This window comes from Sus scrofa, chromosome 1 (assembly GCF_000003025.6).
Source record: "Sus scrofa isolate TJ Tabasco breed Duroc chromosome 1, Sscrofa11.1, whole genome shotgun sequence".
Lineage (NCBI taxonomy): Eukaryota > Metazoa > Chordata > Mammalia > Artiodactyla > Suidae > Sus > Sus scrofa.
This window is the reverse complement of record NC_010443.5, coordinates 72,709,286-72,727,250: the sequence shown is the minus strand read 5'-3', so window position 1 is coordinate 72,727,250 and position 17,965 is coordinate 72,709,286. Positions and strand designations below refer to the sequence as shown.

The 17,965-nt window shown below is 38.8% G+C and overlaps 1 protein-coding gene across 3 annotated transcripts in view; it reads right to left on the bottom strand.

Moving 5' to 3' along the window:
- The window catches only part of CRYBG1 (crystallin beta-gamma domain containing 1), a 210,696-nt gene that overhangs the window by 36,303 nt on the left and 156,428 nt on the right, over nt 1-17,965 (bottom strand). For all 3 annotated transcript variants that reach the window (XM_021090505.1, XM_021090512.1, XM_003121329.6), the window contains 4 exons: nt 15,077-15,124; nt 14,872-14,990; nt 12,620-12,785; nt 9,292-9,431 (listed from right to left, as the gene is read on the bottom strand). In XM_021090505.1, the coding sequence (XP_020946164.1) occupies nt 9,292-9,431; nt 12,620-12,785; nt 14,872-14,990; nt 15,077-15,124 (473 nt within the window). The remainder of the gene's footprint in view (nt 1-9,291; nt 9,432-12,619; nt 12,786-14,871; nt 14,991-15,076; nt 15,125-17,965) is intronic.

Genomic DNA, 17,965 nt, shown 5'->3' with positions numbered 1-17,965 from the left:
ATATTTCTGTCTTTGTGCCAGTACCATATGGTTTTGATCACTGTTGATTTGTAGTATAGTCTGAAGTAACGGAGCCTGATTCCTCCAGCTCCATTTTTCTTTTTCAGGATGTCTTTGGCTATTCTGGGTCTTTTGTGTTTCCAAACAAACTTTAATGGGACAACATTAAATACACTAACATTTGCATTATAGGGGTGCCAGAAGGAGAAGAGAGAAAAGGCTTGAGAAATATTTGAAGAGATAATAGCCAAAAACTTCCCTAACTTTGGAAAGGAATTAGTCACTTAAATCCAGGAAGCACAATGAATACTATTATACTAATATAGTATAAATCCAAGGAGGAAGTACCCAAGACACATATTATCAAACTAACCAAAATTAAAGACAAAGAGACAATATTGAAAGTAGCTAGGGAAAAGCAACAAAAGGAAAAAACCTACAACCAAGAATACTCTACCCAGCAAGGCACTCATTCAGATTTGAAGGAGAAATCAAAAGCTTTACAGACAGGCAAAGATTAAGAGAATTCAGCACCACCAAACCAGGTTTATAACAAATAATAAAGGAAATTCTCTTGGTGGAAAAGAAGAGGCCACAACTAGAAATAAGAAAATTACAAATGAGAAAGCTCACCAATAAAGGCAAACACATAATAAATGTAGGAACTCATCCACACACAAATATGATACCCAAACCAGCAATCATGAGAAGAGGAGGATATAAATGCATGATACTGGAGACACATCTACAATTAAGAAACCAGAAACTTAAAACAATTTTGTATGTATATAGACTCCTATATCAAAACCTCATTAGTAACCACAAACCAAAAGTCTATAATACATACACACAAAAATAAGATAAAGCAATCCAAAGGGGAATCCTAGGGGAACATACAAAGTAAGAGGATGGAAGAAGGTAGTCCATGCAAACAGAAATCAAACAAAAGCTGGAGCCGTAATACTCTTATCAGAAAAATAGACTTTAAAATAAATGGGTTACAGGAGACAAAGAAGGACATTACATTATGATCAAGGGATCAATCCAAGAAGATATAACAACTGTAAATATATATGCACCCAATATATAAGCCAACTGCCAACAGTAATAAAAGGACACAACACAGTAACACAATAATAGTGGGGGACATTAACACCCCACTTACAGCAATGAACAAATCATCCATACAGAAAATCAATAAGGAAGCCGAGGCCTTAGGTGATGCAATAGACCAGATAGATTTAATAGATATTTATAGAACATTCTATCTGACAGCATTCCATCTGTTTCTTCTTAAGAAGTAACATTCTTAAGAACACACAGAACATTCTCCAGGATAGATCACAGTCTGGGCCACAAATCAAGCCTCAGTAAATTTAGAAAACTGAAATCATATGAAGAGTCTTTTCCTACCACAGTGCTAAGGGATTAGAAGTCCACTATAAGAAAAAACTGAATAAAACCCAAAAACATGTGGAAATTAGACAATGTGCTGCTAAACAGCCAACAGATCACTAAAGAAATCAAAGAGGAAATCAAACAATACCTGAAGACAAATGACAAAAAAGACACAATGATCCAAAACCAGTGGGATGCATGGAGTTCCTGTTGTGGCTCAGTGGAAACGAATCTGACTAGCATACATGAGGATGCAGGTTTGATCCCTGGCCTCGCTTAGTGGGTTAAGGATCTTACATTGCCATGAGCTGTGGTGTAGGCTGTAGATGTGGCTTGGATCTGGCATTGCTGTGGCTGTGGCTCCGATTTGACCCCTAGCCTGGGAACCTCCATATGACTTGGGGGTGGCCCTAAAAAGACAACAAACAAACAAACAAACAAACAAATCCTATGGGATGCAGCAGAAGAGGTTCTAAGAGAGAAGTTTATAGCAACACAAGCCTACCTCAGGACACACCAAAAAACTCAAATAAACAACCTATCCTTAAACCTAAAGCAACTAGAGAGAAAAGAACAAACAAAATGCAAAGTTAGAAAAAGGAAAGAAATCATAAAGCTCAGAGCAGAAATCCATAAAACTTAAAGCTGGTTCTTTGAAAAGATCAACAAAATTGACAAACCCTTAGCCAGACTTGTCAAGGAAAAAAAGGGAGAGAGCCCAAATCAGTAAAATTAGAAATGAGAAAAGGAGATAGTACAATGGACATCACAGAAATACAAAGGATCTTAAGAGACTGCTACAAGCAACTTTATGCCAATAAAATGGACAACCTAGAAGAAATGGACAAATTCTTAGAAAGGTACCATCTTCTAATACTCAACCAGGAAGAAATAGAAAATATGAACAGACCAATCACAAGTACTGAAATTGAAACTGTGATTAAAAAAATTCCAACAAACAAAAGTCCAGGACCTTATGGAGTCACAGGCAAATTCTATCAAACATTTAGAGAAGAATTAATATCTACCCTTCTGAAACTCTTCCAAAAAAAATTGCAGAGGAAGGAACACTCCCAAACTCATTCTATGAGCCCGCCATCACCCTGATACCAAAACCAGATAAAGATACCACAAAAAAAGAAAATTACAGGCCAACATCATTGACAAACATAGATGAAAAAATCCTCAACAAAATACTATCAAACTGAACCCAGCAATACAGTAAAAGGATCATACACTATGATCAAGTGAGATTTGTCACAGTGATGCAAGGAATTTTCAATATCCACAAATCAGTGTGATATACTACATTAACAAATTAAAGAATAAAAACCATATGGTCATATGAATAGATGCAGAAAAAGCTTTTGACAAATCCAACACCCATTTATGATTAAAAAAAAAAAAAAAAAACCAGAAAGTGGGCATGGGGTGATCCTACTTCAACATAATAAAGGCCATGTTGACAAACCCAGAGCTAACATCATTCTCAGTGGTGAAAAGCTGAAAGAATTTCTGCTAAGATCAGGAATAAGACAAGGTTGTCCAGGAGTTCCCGCTGTGATACAGTGGAAATGAATCCGACTAGTAACCGTGAGGTTTCAGGTTCCATCCCTGGCCCCTGGGTGGGTGGAGGAGTCAGTGGGTTAAGGATCCGGTGTTGCCGTGAGCTGTGGTGTAGGCTGCAGATGTGGCGCAGATCCTGTGCTGCTGTGGCTGTGGCGTAGGCCGGCAATTGTAGCATCAATTCAGCCTCTAGGCTGGGAACCTCCATTTGCCACGAGTGTGGTTCTAAAAAGCACAAAACGAACAAAACAAAAACAATAATGTCCTCTTTCACCACTTTCATTCAACATAGTTTTGGAAGTCCTAGCCATGGCAATCAGAGAGAGGAAAAAAGAAGTAAAAGGATTCCAAAATAGAAAAGAAGAAGTAAAATTATCACTGTTTGCAGATGACATGATACTACACCTAGAAAATCCTAAAGATGCTACCAGAAAACTATTAGAACTCATTAATGAATGTGGTAAAGTTGCAGGATACAAAATTAATACACAGAAATCGACTGTGAAACTATATATACTAACAATGAAATAACAGAAAAGAGAAATTTGGGAAACAACCCCCAACTCTGTTGCACCCCGCATGAAATCTGTCAGCAAATGTCAGTTCTGCCTTCAAAATGTATGTACCATCTGACCATTTTCTACCACTAACTATCATGCCAAGTCATCAAATACTTTGCCTATGTATATCTGAACCACTTTGTTGTGCAGCAGGAATGATCACAACTTTGTAAATCAACTATACTTCAATAAGACTTTAAAAAAAACTGTTGTGAGAAATGTAACAAACAAACAATGTAGAGAAAGGGAACAATCCACAGGGAAGTTTGGGAACACTTTTTTACAAAGTTCAAGAGCAAGCACAACTAAACTAATGCAGGAGATATCATGTGGTAAAACTATAAAATGAAAGAATGAGAAAAACAGAAGTCCAGAGAAGGGTGTGTGGAGGAGTCAGGGGGACGGGACCAGGTGGGCTACACAGTGTGCTGTGGCAGTGCTGGTAGAGGTGAGGGTCTAAGTGGGCACAAGGGGGTCTATTTTATCTCTAGGCTTCATAATTCACATATATACACATAGTCTTCTTATACATTAAATATTTCATAATAGAGTTGATTGACGACTATGTGGCCATTAAAAAAAAAAGTCCCTTGACTTCAGAACACCTTCAGTACCTGTTCTGCTGACAACTAACCCAACTCAAGAAGGTGACCATAACCCATCTTCCTTGGTTAAATGATGGTGTTGGAACCGATGCTCTTCATGCTCCCTTTGATCTTCTAAAATTCCTTAGTTTTATTAGAAATATACTTAAAGGCGTTCCTGTGGTGGCACAGTGGTTACCGAATCCAACTAGGATTGTGGTTTTGATCCACATGAGGTTGTGGGTTTGATCCCTGTCCTTGCTCAGTGATCCCTGGCATTGCCGTGAGCTGTGGTGTAGGTTGCAGACACAGCTCGGATCCTGTGTTGCTGTGACTCTGGCGTAGGCCAGCAGCTATAGCTCCAATTCGAGCCCTAGCCTGGGAACCTCCATATGCCATGGAAGCGGCCCTAGAAAAGACAAACAAACAAACAAAGGAAACATACTTAAAAAAAAGATGCACCCTCACCTCTGGGAAGATGGGTGCTGGCATTAGCCAGCTGCTTAAAACAAAGGTTTAAAAACAAATCACACTTAACAGAATATGAAAGGAAATTTTAGTTAGAAATTTCTCATTTTCCAAAATAAGAAACTGACAGATAACACTCCTAATTTGTGAGTGTGTGTAGAAGAGCCTAATCCAGATGAATAGGCCCTGGAATAAATCTCTTAAGGGAATCTTAAAAACTCCCCAACACAGCAAAGTTTTTTGTTCATTTTTTTTGTTGTTGTTGTTGTTGTTTTTTGCCAGAATCCATGGCATGCACAAGTTCCTAGGCCAGGGATTGAACCCGTGCCACAGCAGTGACCCAAGCTGCTGTAGTGACAACTCGAGATCCTTAACCCACTAAGCCAGGGAACTCCAGCAAAGTCTTCTTTTACACCAGCTCAGGGGACTGGTGCACCAACAAAGGCAACATGAGCTTAGGTACCTGTTTTGGGCTGAGTTCTCCCAACCCATTGAGACTCCCCATGGAGGTCTGTAAAAGTACTAATGACCTGGTCCCAACCTAACGAAGTTCAATGAGCCCAATTTTGAACTGACATCAAGGCAGCTTTCTATTATCCTAAAGGCAATGAAGAACCAGGAAAACAAAAGGTCTACTGCCATGCAAGCCCACCAAAAACTGTAAAACATGGCTGGTTTGTAACCTCTAAGGCTAGGTTAAACTTAAAGGTAAGACATATTATTTAAGTGTAGCTCATTATTGCTTCCACATAGCCCAAGCCTGAGTCACGAAATCTTCCAGACATGAAATTAAAATACTATGGCAGACACCCATTTCATTCTTTTTGAAGGAAAGTGATCTTTCTCAACATTAAACACTTGGAGAAAAAAAGATGTTTAAGTCTCTTTGATGTGAAAAAAAAAAAAATACAAAGGCAGCAAGAGGTGAAGACAATTTCTTTTGTTTAGATTCTTCTGTTTTCTCCCCATCGCTGAATATGAAAGTGCCCAAAGCTCAGATGTTGTCTTTGCTCTTCACACTGACTCCCTGTGAGATCCCATCCAGCACAGGGTTTACATACCTTTCCCATGTGGTGACTCCTGATCTCACCTCCAGCTGTCCCCCAACTCCAGGGTTCCGCACCCAGGCACCTCATGACCTCTTACTTGAATGGGCAGTTGGCATCTCCAACTTCGCCTTCCAAACTCCACTCCTGGATTTCACCCTCCTGCCTAGTTTTCTCCATTCCAATAAGTGCCGGAGTCTCAAACCCTGGATATTTCTCAGCCGCTCATGCCCTGCATGAAATCTGTCAGCAAATGTCAGTTCTGCCTTCAAAATATATGTACCATCTGACCATTTTCTACCACTAATTATCACGCCAAGTCACCAAATACTCTTGCCTATGTAATTGCAATGACCTCTTAAGTAGTGTCTTTGCTTCCATTCTTACTTCTTTACAATCTATTTTTACAGAGCAGCTAGAGTCATCCTCCTAGAACACAAGTTAGATCACTTGGAGTCATCTAAAAATCCCTTCTGCATCCTACAAGTTCTGACAGGACTTGAGGCCCCTCTCCCATCACTGGTCCACACTCTGCTGTGGCCAGCTGGACCTCCCAGCTGCTGCCCAAACATCCCCTGGAGGGCTTTGCAAATGCTGGGCTTCCTGCCTAGAACACCCCCTGCCCTGACCCATTGGGATATCCCACAGCTGACTCCCTCACTTCCCTCAGCCTACTTAAATGTCACCCAGGACTTTTCCCAACCACTCTCTAAAGTAGCAATTGCATTGTCCCTCTCCCTAATTTATATTTCTTGTAGCATTTACCTTCAGACTCATTACATATGTATTATATATAAACCACAAATAAAAACTTTTGAGCAGTCTCTGAGTATATGAATCTTTATAAATTATACATAAAAAACCATTCCATATATTAATTTATTTAAAAACGTATATGAAAATAAAATCTGAACAGATTTTCAATAAAATATAAAGAAGCATTAGTGTCTTCCCTGCATCTCAGTGGATGTCTGTCATATGCCCTGGGCTGTGCACTCTCCATTGCAGTGGCCCTGAGCCTCAGTATTGCGGCCTGCACTTTCTAGCCTAATTTCTCCCCATCTGAGGTATTCCCATTTCCTTCAAAATACTCCTGCAGTTTCCTGTGATTTCTGAAACCAACATCCCAGGGGCTTTGGAAAGCATTGTGTGAAAATGTTAAAGGAAGCAGCATGTGCGTTGGCCTCTATCCCACCTGAAATATCAGGGGCACACAGGCTTTGAATTACTCCTTTAATTACCACGAAGGTATAATCTGCAATTCAGCTTTAAATGAATCAGGTTCCTTTGTGATAAAGAAAGCCCTACCTTAAAAATGCAGTTTTCTCCCTGCACTTCCTCCCAGAAATCGTTACTGTTTATAAGAGAGCTGACTCATAGTCACATAAGTAACAGAGAATTTTTATGTGCCTTATCAAAAAAAGCACGAAATCCTTTTAGTCAATAATTACTTAATTCGACAACAAATCAGAGCGACAGGTATCTTAAGTTCTCTTTCTACACTCACAAAGAAGCTTCATTAAACTGTATTGGATCATGCTCTTGTATTGGAATAATTAATATTGTCAAGATGGCAATACTACCCAAAGCAATCTACAGCTTTAAATGTGATTCCTATCAAACTACCCATGAGATTTTTTACAGAGCTAGAACAAATAATCCAAAAAATTTTATATGGAACCATAAAAGGCCCAAAATTGTCAAAGCAACCCTGAGGGGAAAAAAACACAGCAGGAGGTCTAACTCTCCCAGACTTTAGGCAACACTATAAATATACAGTAATCAAGATAGTGTGGTATTGGTACAAAAACAAGACAGACCAATCAATGGAACAGAATAGGGATCCCAGAAATAAACCCACACACCTAGGGTCAATTAATATTCAACAAAGGAGGGAAGAATACAAAAAAATGGGAAAAATACAGTCTCTTCAGCAAGTGGTACTGGGAAAGTTGGACAGGTGCATATAAATCAACATTAGAACACACCCTCACATATGCACAAAAATAAACTCAAAATGGCTTAAAGACTTAAACATAAGACATGATACCTTAAAACTCCTAGAAGAGAACATAGGAAAAACATTCACTAACATAAACTGTACAAACATTTTCTTAGGCTGGTCTCTCAAGGCAATAGAAATAAAAACAAAAATAAACAAATGGGATCTAATCAAATGTACAAACTTTTGCATAGCAAAGAAACTATTAAAAAACAAAAAGCCAACCCACAGAATGGGAAAAAAACATCTGCAAATGATGCAATTAACAAAAGCTTAATCTCCAAAACATACAAACAACTCATACAACTCAACAACAAAAAAACAATCCAACTGAAAAATGGGCAGAAGACCTAAATAGACATTTTTCCAAGAAGACATACAGATGGCCAGCAGGCACATCAAAAGATGCTCAACATCACTGATTATTAGATAAATGGCACATCAAAACTAGAGTGAGTTACCACCTCACACCAGTCAGAATAGCCATCCTTAAAAAGTCTACAAATCAAGATGGAACTAGAGACTCTCATACTGAGTGAAATGAGTCAGAAAGACAAAGACAAATACCATATGATATCACTTATAACTGGAATCTAATATACAGCACAAATGAACATCTCCACAGAAAAGAAAATCATGGACTTGGAGAATAGACTTGTGGCTGCCCAACGGGAGAGGGAGGGATTGGGAGCTTGGGGTTATCGGATACAACTTAGAATAGATTTATAAGGAGATCCTGCTGAGTAGCATTGAGAACTATGTCTAGATACTCATATTGCAACAGAACAAAGGGTGGGAAAAAAATGTATACATGTAAGAGTAACTTGATCCCATGCTGTACAACGGGAAAAAAATAAAATCATAAAAAAAGTCTACAAATCACACATGCTGGAGAGGGTGTGGAGAAAAGGGAACCCTCCTACACTGTTAGTGGGAATGTCAGTTGGTACAACCATTTTGGAAAACAGTATGAAAGTTCCTCAGAAAACTAAAAAGAAAATTATCATATGATCCAGCAATCCCACTTCCGGGAATATATCCAGACAAAAGTATAATTCAAAAAGATATATGCACCCCTATGCTCATGGCAGCACTATTCGCGATAGCTAAGACATGGAAACAACTTAAATGTCTATCAACAGATGAATGGATTAAAAATATGTACATATATATAACAAAATACTACTCAGCCATAAAAAAGAATGTAACAATGCCATTTGCAGCAACATGGATGCATCTAGAGATTCTCATATTAAGTGAAGTAAGTCAGAAAGGGAGGAACAACTACCATATGATATCACTTACCTGTGAAATCTAAAATACGACACAAATAAACATATCTACAAAACAAACAGATTCACAAACACTGAGAACAGACTTGTAGTTGCTAAGGGGTGGGGGGGAGGGAGAAGGATGGACTGAGAGTTTGGGGTTACTAGATGCAAACTATTACATTTAGAATGGATAAACAACAAGGTCCTATTGTATAGCACAGGGAACTAAATTCAGTCCTGGGATAGACCATGATGGAAAAGAATACACACACACATGTGTATATATGTGTATGACAAATTCACTTTGCCATACAGCAGAAATTGACACAACACTGTAAATCAACTATACTTTAAATCAAAAAACAAAAAACTATATTGGAAATAAATACTCACGTGCCCCAATGTACTTTAATGGAACAAGTCTTCTGTATTACACCATATCCCTGCATTTCTTCAGTATCATCAAAGTAGGAATTTAGGAGTCCTAACCCTTCTGGTTCAGTAAATAAATCAATTTGACTGACTCTGTAATCCTGAAAAAAAAAAACCCACATATATACATACATAATAATTATACCATGTATTAAACTCTACAATAAGCTCGTTATTCCTTTTTTCAAACAATTACAATAAGTTTTAAATATACCTTTCACAGATCACCTGCCACTTTATCCCTTCCCTGTTTTCACCCTTGATTTAATAATATGTGGTCTTTTGTGGCAGACACATTGCTTGATATATGACTGAAGCAAAGTTCCCCAGAAATGTATTTGAGAATTTTGCAACGTATTGTTTTTCTCATTCTCACTGAAAAAGCTGCTTGGCTTTCCTTAGTGACATGATTTGTAATTTATTTGCTCTCCTGCGACCATCCAGGTCCAGAGACTCTAGTCTCCAGAGTGGCTGCCCTTGGAATCTTCCTCAACTGTTGTGTTGCGCCCAAGACCCCTGTGGTAACTGTCCTTGACTACAATGTTGGTTTGGTTTAAGCTGTCAAGGCAAAGGCACACACATTTACAGTGACTTACAGATCTCTGCAGTTTGGTCACTGTTCCAGGCACTGCACGGCCATCACACACTCTATAAAAGGCCTCAGCTGGCTGAGTGCCTGAGCCCTAATCAGTTGATTGAACGTCTTTCAGTGTTGCTGAGTGAGGTGAACTGATGTATAAAGAACAGTTACACCTGGGTTAGTTCATGGGCGACTCTTTGAAACATTAACAAAAGGAACAAATTCAGCGAACTAAAAAGGTAACCACCCCTTAAATATACATTGGGCTGCCATTTATGTTTCTGTGTTAAGAAACCATAAACACAATCAGAAAAAAATTTTTTACACATATGTGAATACATAAGTATATATGTACATATATATATGTAATTCATTGTATGTCAGGGGCTGTAAAAATGCTCCTTCTCTTTTAACATGATACCATTCAGAAAAATTTACCCTAAGGAAATAAATCAGAAAATTACATGTTATTAAATGCACAAAAATGTTCATGCAGCATTATTTTATTTATTTATTTATTTATTTTTTCTTTTTGCTGTATCTTGGGCCCCTCTTGCGGCATATGGAGGTTCCCAGGCTAGGGGTCTAATAGGAGCTGTAGCTTCCAGCCTACGCCAGAGCCACAGCAATGTGGGATCCGAGCCACATCTGCAACCTACACCACAGCTCACAGCAACACCAGATCCTTAACCCACTGAGCAAGGGCAGGGATGGAACCCGCAACCTCCTGGTTCCTAGTAGGATTCGTTAACCACTGCGCCATGACAGGAACTCCCTATTTATTTTTATGTTTTATTTTTTTTTGGTCTTTTTTGCCTTTTCTAGGGCTGCTCCTGCGGCATATGGAGGTTCCCAGGCTAGGGGTTGAATCGGAGCTGTAGCTGTCGGCCTACGCCAGAGCCACAGCAACATGGGACCTGAGCTGCGTCTGCAACCTACACCACAGCTCACGGCAATGTCGGATCCTAAACCCACTGAGCAAGGCCAGGGATCGAACCCAAAACCTCATGTCATGGTTCCTAGTCAGATTTGTTAACCACTGAGCCACGACGGGAACTCCATGAAGCATTATTTTAGATGGAAAAAAACTAGAAGCAATCTTACAACCCACAGTGAGGAGAAAGGCAAAATAAATGATAGCTCATCATATCAATTGCTCAGTTAAACTCCAAACCATGTAGTAATATGAAAAGCATTAACTGCATTAGGTCAGGCCCCTTTACCGACATGCTTCATTCCCCTTACCAGAAGCCTAAATACCCACCCACTAGGTCTACTACTTGTCCCAGGTACAAATCACTTAGAGATGCTTCCAATGGAGTGTGACCTTCAGGAAAATGGTATGGACAGAGGGAAAAAAAAAAGGATCGAGAATTACTTTGCGCTTGTATTATGATTACGAGTACAGAAAACATAGATTATAATATGGCCAAGAAAGAGTAGAGAGTTTAGAAAAATGAAGAGAAGACATTTCATGATAGATGGGATTTGGATGATATTTTAAAAGACTAATGCTTTATTACCAATAATATTTGAGTAATAAACAAAAACTGCAGTTATTCTACCATGACATTTTAAGATGGGGGTCCTCAAGTCTTACATAAATAAGGTTCATCACATGATGTACTTAAACTATTAAGAGATAAATCATTTAGAATATACCAATTATCATCTAAGTTATTCAGAAATGCTGACCTAGAAAACAGGTGGCATTTTCCTGTCAAAAACTGTTAGTCATTCTTACTCATTCTCATTTTAGAACGTCCATCTCTAGCACACAGATGGCGTTTTTTTTTCCCTTTTTTTTTTTTTTTTTTTTTTTTTCTCTTTAGAGCTACACCCGTGGCATATGGATGGTCCCAGGGTAGGGGTCAAATCAGAGCCATAGCTGCCCACCTATACCACAGCCATGCCAGATCCGAGCTGAGTCTGTGACCTACACTGCAGCTCACGGCAAGGCAACGCCGATCCTTAACCCACGAGCAAAGCCAGGGATTGAACCCTCGAACCTGTATCCTCATAGATATTAATCGGGTTCGTAACTGCTGAGCTACAATGGGAACTCCCCTTTTACATTTTTATATTGTAAAGAATCATCAAATTCCAAGAACCATGAAGACTCTGATACAACTTCCTCATCAATGAATAAGGAACCAAGAAATTGTTACCCAATCCATAGAATGGCCTCAAATGCCTATTAAAAAAAAAAAACCAAAAAAACAAAAAACCCACAAGAAACCCCTGAGTTGAACCATCAACTGAATTATTTTTGGATTATTTATTTTTCCAAACAGAACTCCTGTAAGCCACTCAAGGTAATCAGAACTCAGAAAAACCAAAAAAATTAAGAAAAATCTCTTCATACAGAATTCTTCAAAACTAGGTTATGAAGGGAAATACATTTGAAGATGGGAATAGGAGGGCTGAAATGAGAAATTTACCTTTAAGACTTATTACGCTAAAAAAAAAAAAAAAAGACTAACCCAATTAGAATGTCTTTCCTAAATCATTTAAAGTGTAAACATATTTAAATTATAAAAAGATACCGAAAAACACCAAATATTTTTCCCAACCATTTTTTAAATAAAATCAAACAGCCTTGGAAGACGCCTTGTGAGGGAAGAAATGGTAAAGCTTAAGCTTATTTGTTAAGTGACTGAGCAAAATCCAGTTTGCCTTTACTAAAAAGCTTACTAATTTTAAACCTACCTGGACCACATGTCTCATTGAACCAATTACCACAGGCTTATCCGACTCTGTCTCCTCGTTTCTTTCCAAGACATCTTCTATACCCCAGAGACCAGAGAGTTCCAATTCTCCTTCTTCTAAAGGGATGGAGTGTCCCTCAAAATTTGGTTTCTCATACAAAATCCAACTAAGAATAAAACACAGCAAAACTATTAGTCTTGGTGAGAGATGTTTTGATTACTCAAATATTCCAATAGCCACTACATTTATCATATATTAGTGGCAAATTCTCTAGCAATTAAAATAGCATAAACACTCCCTAAAAGTAAAACTTTCCTGGGCATAATTAAGCCTCTGATAATTGAAGAACTTTATTAGCATCTCAGAGAACTTTGGTTATCAATTCGAATGTTAACAGAGCTACTAAAGAAAAGTTCCCTGGTGGCACAGCAGGTTAAGGATCAGGCGTTGCTGCAGCTGCTGCACAGATTTGACCCTTGGCCCAGGAACTTCCACAGCTGTGGGTGGGGCAAAAAAAAAAGAAAAAAAAAACAGCTAGTAAAGCTATAGAATTGCCAGTTAGTAGAGACTATAAACAGTAAAATGTCTGATAAATTAACTTTTACTGTATTCCTTTTTTCTTCCTATACATGTAAAAAACATTTCTCTTCAGAGATTTTAACTTACATATTACAGCCCTATCAATGGATATACTGATACAAAGGACTGCTACATGCCTGTTAATGGAAAGCATTTTTTCCAGTTTCATTGCAATCTAATTCACATACAACACTGCATTAGTTTTAGGTGTTCCACATGATTTGATATGTGTGTATATTACAAAATATACAATATTACCACAATGAGTTTAGTAAACAACTACTACCTCACATGGTTACAATTTTTTTTTTTTTTTTTTTTGGTCTTTCTGTCTTTTTAGGGCTGCACCTGCAACATATGGAGGTTCTCAGGTTAGGAGTGGAATCAGAGCTGTAACCACCCGCCGACACCACAACAATTTCAGATCTGAGCCATGTCTGCTACCTACACCACAGCTCATGGCAATGCCGGCTCCTTAATCCACTAAGCGAGGCCAGGGATCGAACCTGCAACCTCATGGCTCCTAGTTCCTAGTCGGATTCGTTTCTGCTGCGCCATGACGGGAACTCCCACAATTTTTTTTCATGTGATGAGAACTTTTAAGTTCTACTCTCTTAGCAACGTTCAATTATACTATGCATTATGTTAACTTTAGTGACTCAGAAAGTATTTTTAAAGTATTCTTCCCAACAACATCCAAACACTTAAGAAAAACCACGTCAACATATGACAGGGCTGGTCTTAAGTGCTCATGCTTTCACGAAAAGAGAGAAGGCAACAAAAGGTGAAAAATCACTATTCCATTAAAAACAAAATATTAATTTTCAGTTTTCAAATTTAAGAACAAAAGCAAATTGTATTTTCTAACAAAGATGTTGATTGCACAGAAAAATATATTAAGATATCTAAAACCTAATAGGAAAGAAGCTGCATATTTAATCAAATGGAGACCAAAAGAAAAGCTTAGTAATTTTTTAAACCATAAATGTCTAGAGCCCCACCCTCTTTTAAATGAGTTTATAAATAAGTACTAAAGATAAGTATTTATGCCAGGTAAGTGATTTTTTTTTCTAAGCTGCTTTTCTTTATTCAACTTCCTGTGTATTTCCTTGAAGCAATTAAGCTGGTAACATAATTTTTTCACCAGTTTCTTAACAAAATCTATTTGCTGTTGAAAAGTTAGAAAATAAATTTTAGGTTAGTCCTTCACCAAACTATCATTAAAAATTAGCAAAGTTTTTTTTTCTTATAGAATTAAAAAAATTCTATCAACATGAGCAGTGCAATTCGCATCAGCCTCACTGAAAATTCAAAAACCAAAAGTATATTACAGGCATCAGCCTCACTGAAAATTCAAAAACCAAAAGTATATTACGGACTCTGAGGCCCATCAGTCCAAACCAATGTAACTGGGGGGAAGAATGAGCAAAAGAAACAAACAGCTGCACTTTTCTGATTTTTCTAGCATCAACATGCATCACTCTTATCCTCAGAAATCTCATTAAAAACCCTATTTCTTAGATATGAATTACTTTCAGTACTCACTAACAAGTATTTTCTGCCCTTTATATCGCTAAAGGCATAACTTAAAATAAGTCCTGAGCACTAAAAAGGTAATGAAAAACATAAAACACACACCCTCCAAGCCAGGAACGCAAAGAGCTACTTCTTACCATCCTCTGACGACTTTTACGAGTATCACAGGGGAGAGGCTCCAGGCGCTGCAATCCTCAATGTCACCAAACACTTCGATACATGCCTCTGAGACGTCCGGCTCACTGTATATCACCACCTGAAGAAAGTGAGAGGGGCAGCATGTGCTTGTGCACGTTCTCAGATCAAAATGAAATCTGGACTAGGAGGAGAAAATACTCTTACCTTTCCGGGTCGGGGATTGATTTTGTTTTGGATATTCCCTCTAAGAGCCTGTCATCAGATGAAACAAAAGCGCAACAAATAATTAAACTTTGTGTAAAGTTCTCTTTTCTCCTCCCACCATCCTTTGAGCAAGGAAACAGGAACTGGCCTCCCATTTGTCCATTCTGAAACAGGTCCATCTTGATCTATGCCAGCGTCCGATTAAAATTCTTCCTCTCCTCTAACTCCATTTGCCATTTCAGTTTCTCCTCATTTAAATGCCTAGGATATTTCCACCCATCTGCAAAGTTCAGGGCCCATGAGTCAGACCTACATTTTATATCAGTTCACAGAAAAAGAACTCAGCTAAGAGATTATAATTCAATCTCAGCAGAATCTCAAATGAATAAAGAGAAATTTTAGAATAAGCTGAATCAATTTTGTGTTCATATATATATACCTTATCTAAATCTATTCCTTTTTTTTTTTTTGCTTTTAAGGGCCGCACCCACAACATATGGAGATTCCCAGGCTAGGGGTTGAATCAGAGCTACAACTGCTGGCCTATACCACAGCCAGAGCAACACAGGATCCCAGCTGCATCTGTGACCTACACCACAGCTCATGGCAATGCCGAATCCCCAACTCACTGAGCAATCCCCCAGGGATTGAACCCACAACCTCATGGTACCTAGCCGGATTCCTTTCTGCTGCACCATGATGGGAACTCCTCCCACCTTTTCTTTTTTAGTAACATCTGTGGTCACCTAGTCTAAATAAAGTGTTTAATACTGCACATGGTATACTTAATCCCACCTTTTCTTTTTTTTTTTTTTTTTTTTTGTCTTTTTACCATTTCTTGGGCCGCTCCCGTGGAATATGGAGGTTCCCAGGCTAGGGGTCAAATCGGAGCTGTAGCCGCCGGCCTACACCACAGCCACAGCAACGCAGGATCCTTAACCCACTGAGCAAGGCCAGGGATCGAACCAGCAACCTCATGGATTCGTTAACCACTGAGCCACAACGGGAACTTTTTGATGGACAAAATACATTTTTTTTATATGGCTCCAAAACCAGTCCTTTTCCAGACCATCTAAAAGACCAGTAAAACTAGAAATGCCCAAGATAATAAGCATAGTGGTTACATATGTAAAGATATAAAACAAGAGCATTTTATTGCTCATCAGGATGCCTAGTCTAAGGCTACCTTTGATCTGACCGCACTCGCATCACACTCGCATCACGCAAGAGTGGACTATGCCTGAAAGTCCACAGGCAGGCCTCAGCAGAGCATTATCACACACTAAAATGGCATCTTCTTATTCACACATACACATTTTGAGAAGGTAAGCCAAAGGAAAAGCCTGAAATTTAAATAAAATCCAGGTAAAACATTAAAAGATAGTAAGTCAACAAAGCCCAAGACCTAACCAAAAACAAATTTTTTTCATCATAAAGAGGCCTAGAGAAAGTATAAAGTGCTTTCTCCTTTCTACACCATCTGACTGGGCTTTCCAAGGGATCCCATAAGGAAACTGTATATTCTGTTGTCAGATTCATCAGAATGTTGTCAAGTAAGAGGAGTGATCTAAGCATGACTAAAAAGCAAGAATAAGGCCATGATGAATGGGGCGTGGCCCAGGGGCAATTCTGTGCTTGAAAGAAATACTTAAACTTATGACTTCTGAGCACTGCAGACCGAATGTTCCCTTTAGAACAGTGGTTCTCAAAGTGCGATCCGGGGGTCCCTCGAGGGCCCTCAATATCCCTTCACGGAGTCCATGAGGTCAAAACTCTTTTCATAAGAAGAAGGGAGTGTTTGCCTTTTTCATTTCAAAGGTTTAGAGTGGAATTTTCTAGAGGTTCCATGACATGTGATGACATCATTGCTCTGACAGCTACAGGAATGTGCATTTGCATGTTCTGTTCTAAATTTTCCTCTGTGTTAATGTCCAATAAGAGGGATTCCAACAGGCATAACCCATATGAATGCTTTTTCAGGTCCACAACCATTTTTATTTTACATATCCATAGCTGAGTATTATTTATATATTTATATATATCCATAGTGGAGTATTATATACATCTATAGCATAGCATTATATGTATCTATAGCAGAGTATGTGATGTGTATGTTTATGTGTGTACACACACACATGGCATCCTACAAGTAACAAATTTGAAAACTTTTGAAAAGAGGGATGTGAGCCTCTGCTGGAAGTTCAACTGTACCTTTTTGTCTTTTTAGGGCCGCACCCTTCCGCATATGGACATTCCCAGGCTAGGGGTCAAATCAGAGCTGCAGCTGCTGCCCTACACCACAGCCAAACTCCAGATCTGAGCCTCATCTGCTACCTACACTGCAGCTCATGGCAATGCCAGATCCTTAACTCACTGAGCAGGGCCAGGGGTCAAACCCACATCCTCATGACTATTAGTCAGGTTCGTTATGGCTGAGCCACAGTGGGAACTCCTGGAAGTCCAACTATACATTTTGAAAGAAACTTCCAAAACCATACATTTTGAAAGAACTTCCAAAATTATTTTCCATGACATACTTGTAGCAAAAGCCAACACAACAAACTGAAACATGGAGCGGAGATCTATACAAATGAGGAAGAGGCAAGATATTTTCTGCCTGGATAAACTGTGTCAGATGCTGATCTACACTCGCCAGGTGGCCTGGGTCACAGGATGGAGAACAGGAATACAGAGGCCCACTCCTGCTCCTGTGTGTAGCAGACCTGAGCTCTAAACTTTATTATAACCTGCCTCCCTCTTTCACTGCCCTCTCTCAACTTGAGTATCAAGCTTGGTAAGAGCTATGCACAAATTCACATCAAAAACTGAGTTAAGGAGTTCCCGTCGTGGCGCAGTGGTTAACGAATCCGACTAGGAACCATGAGGTTG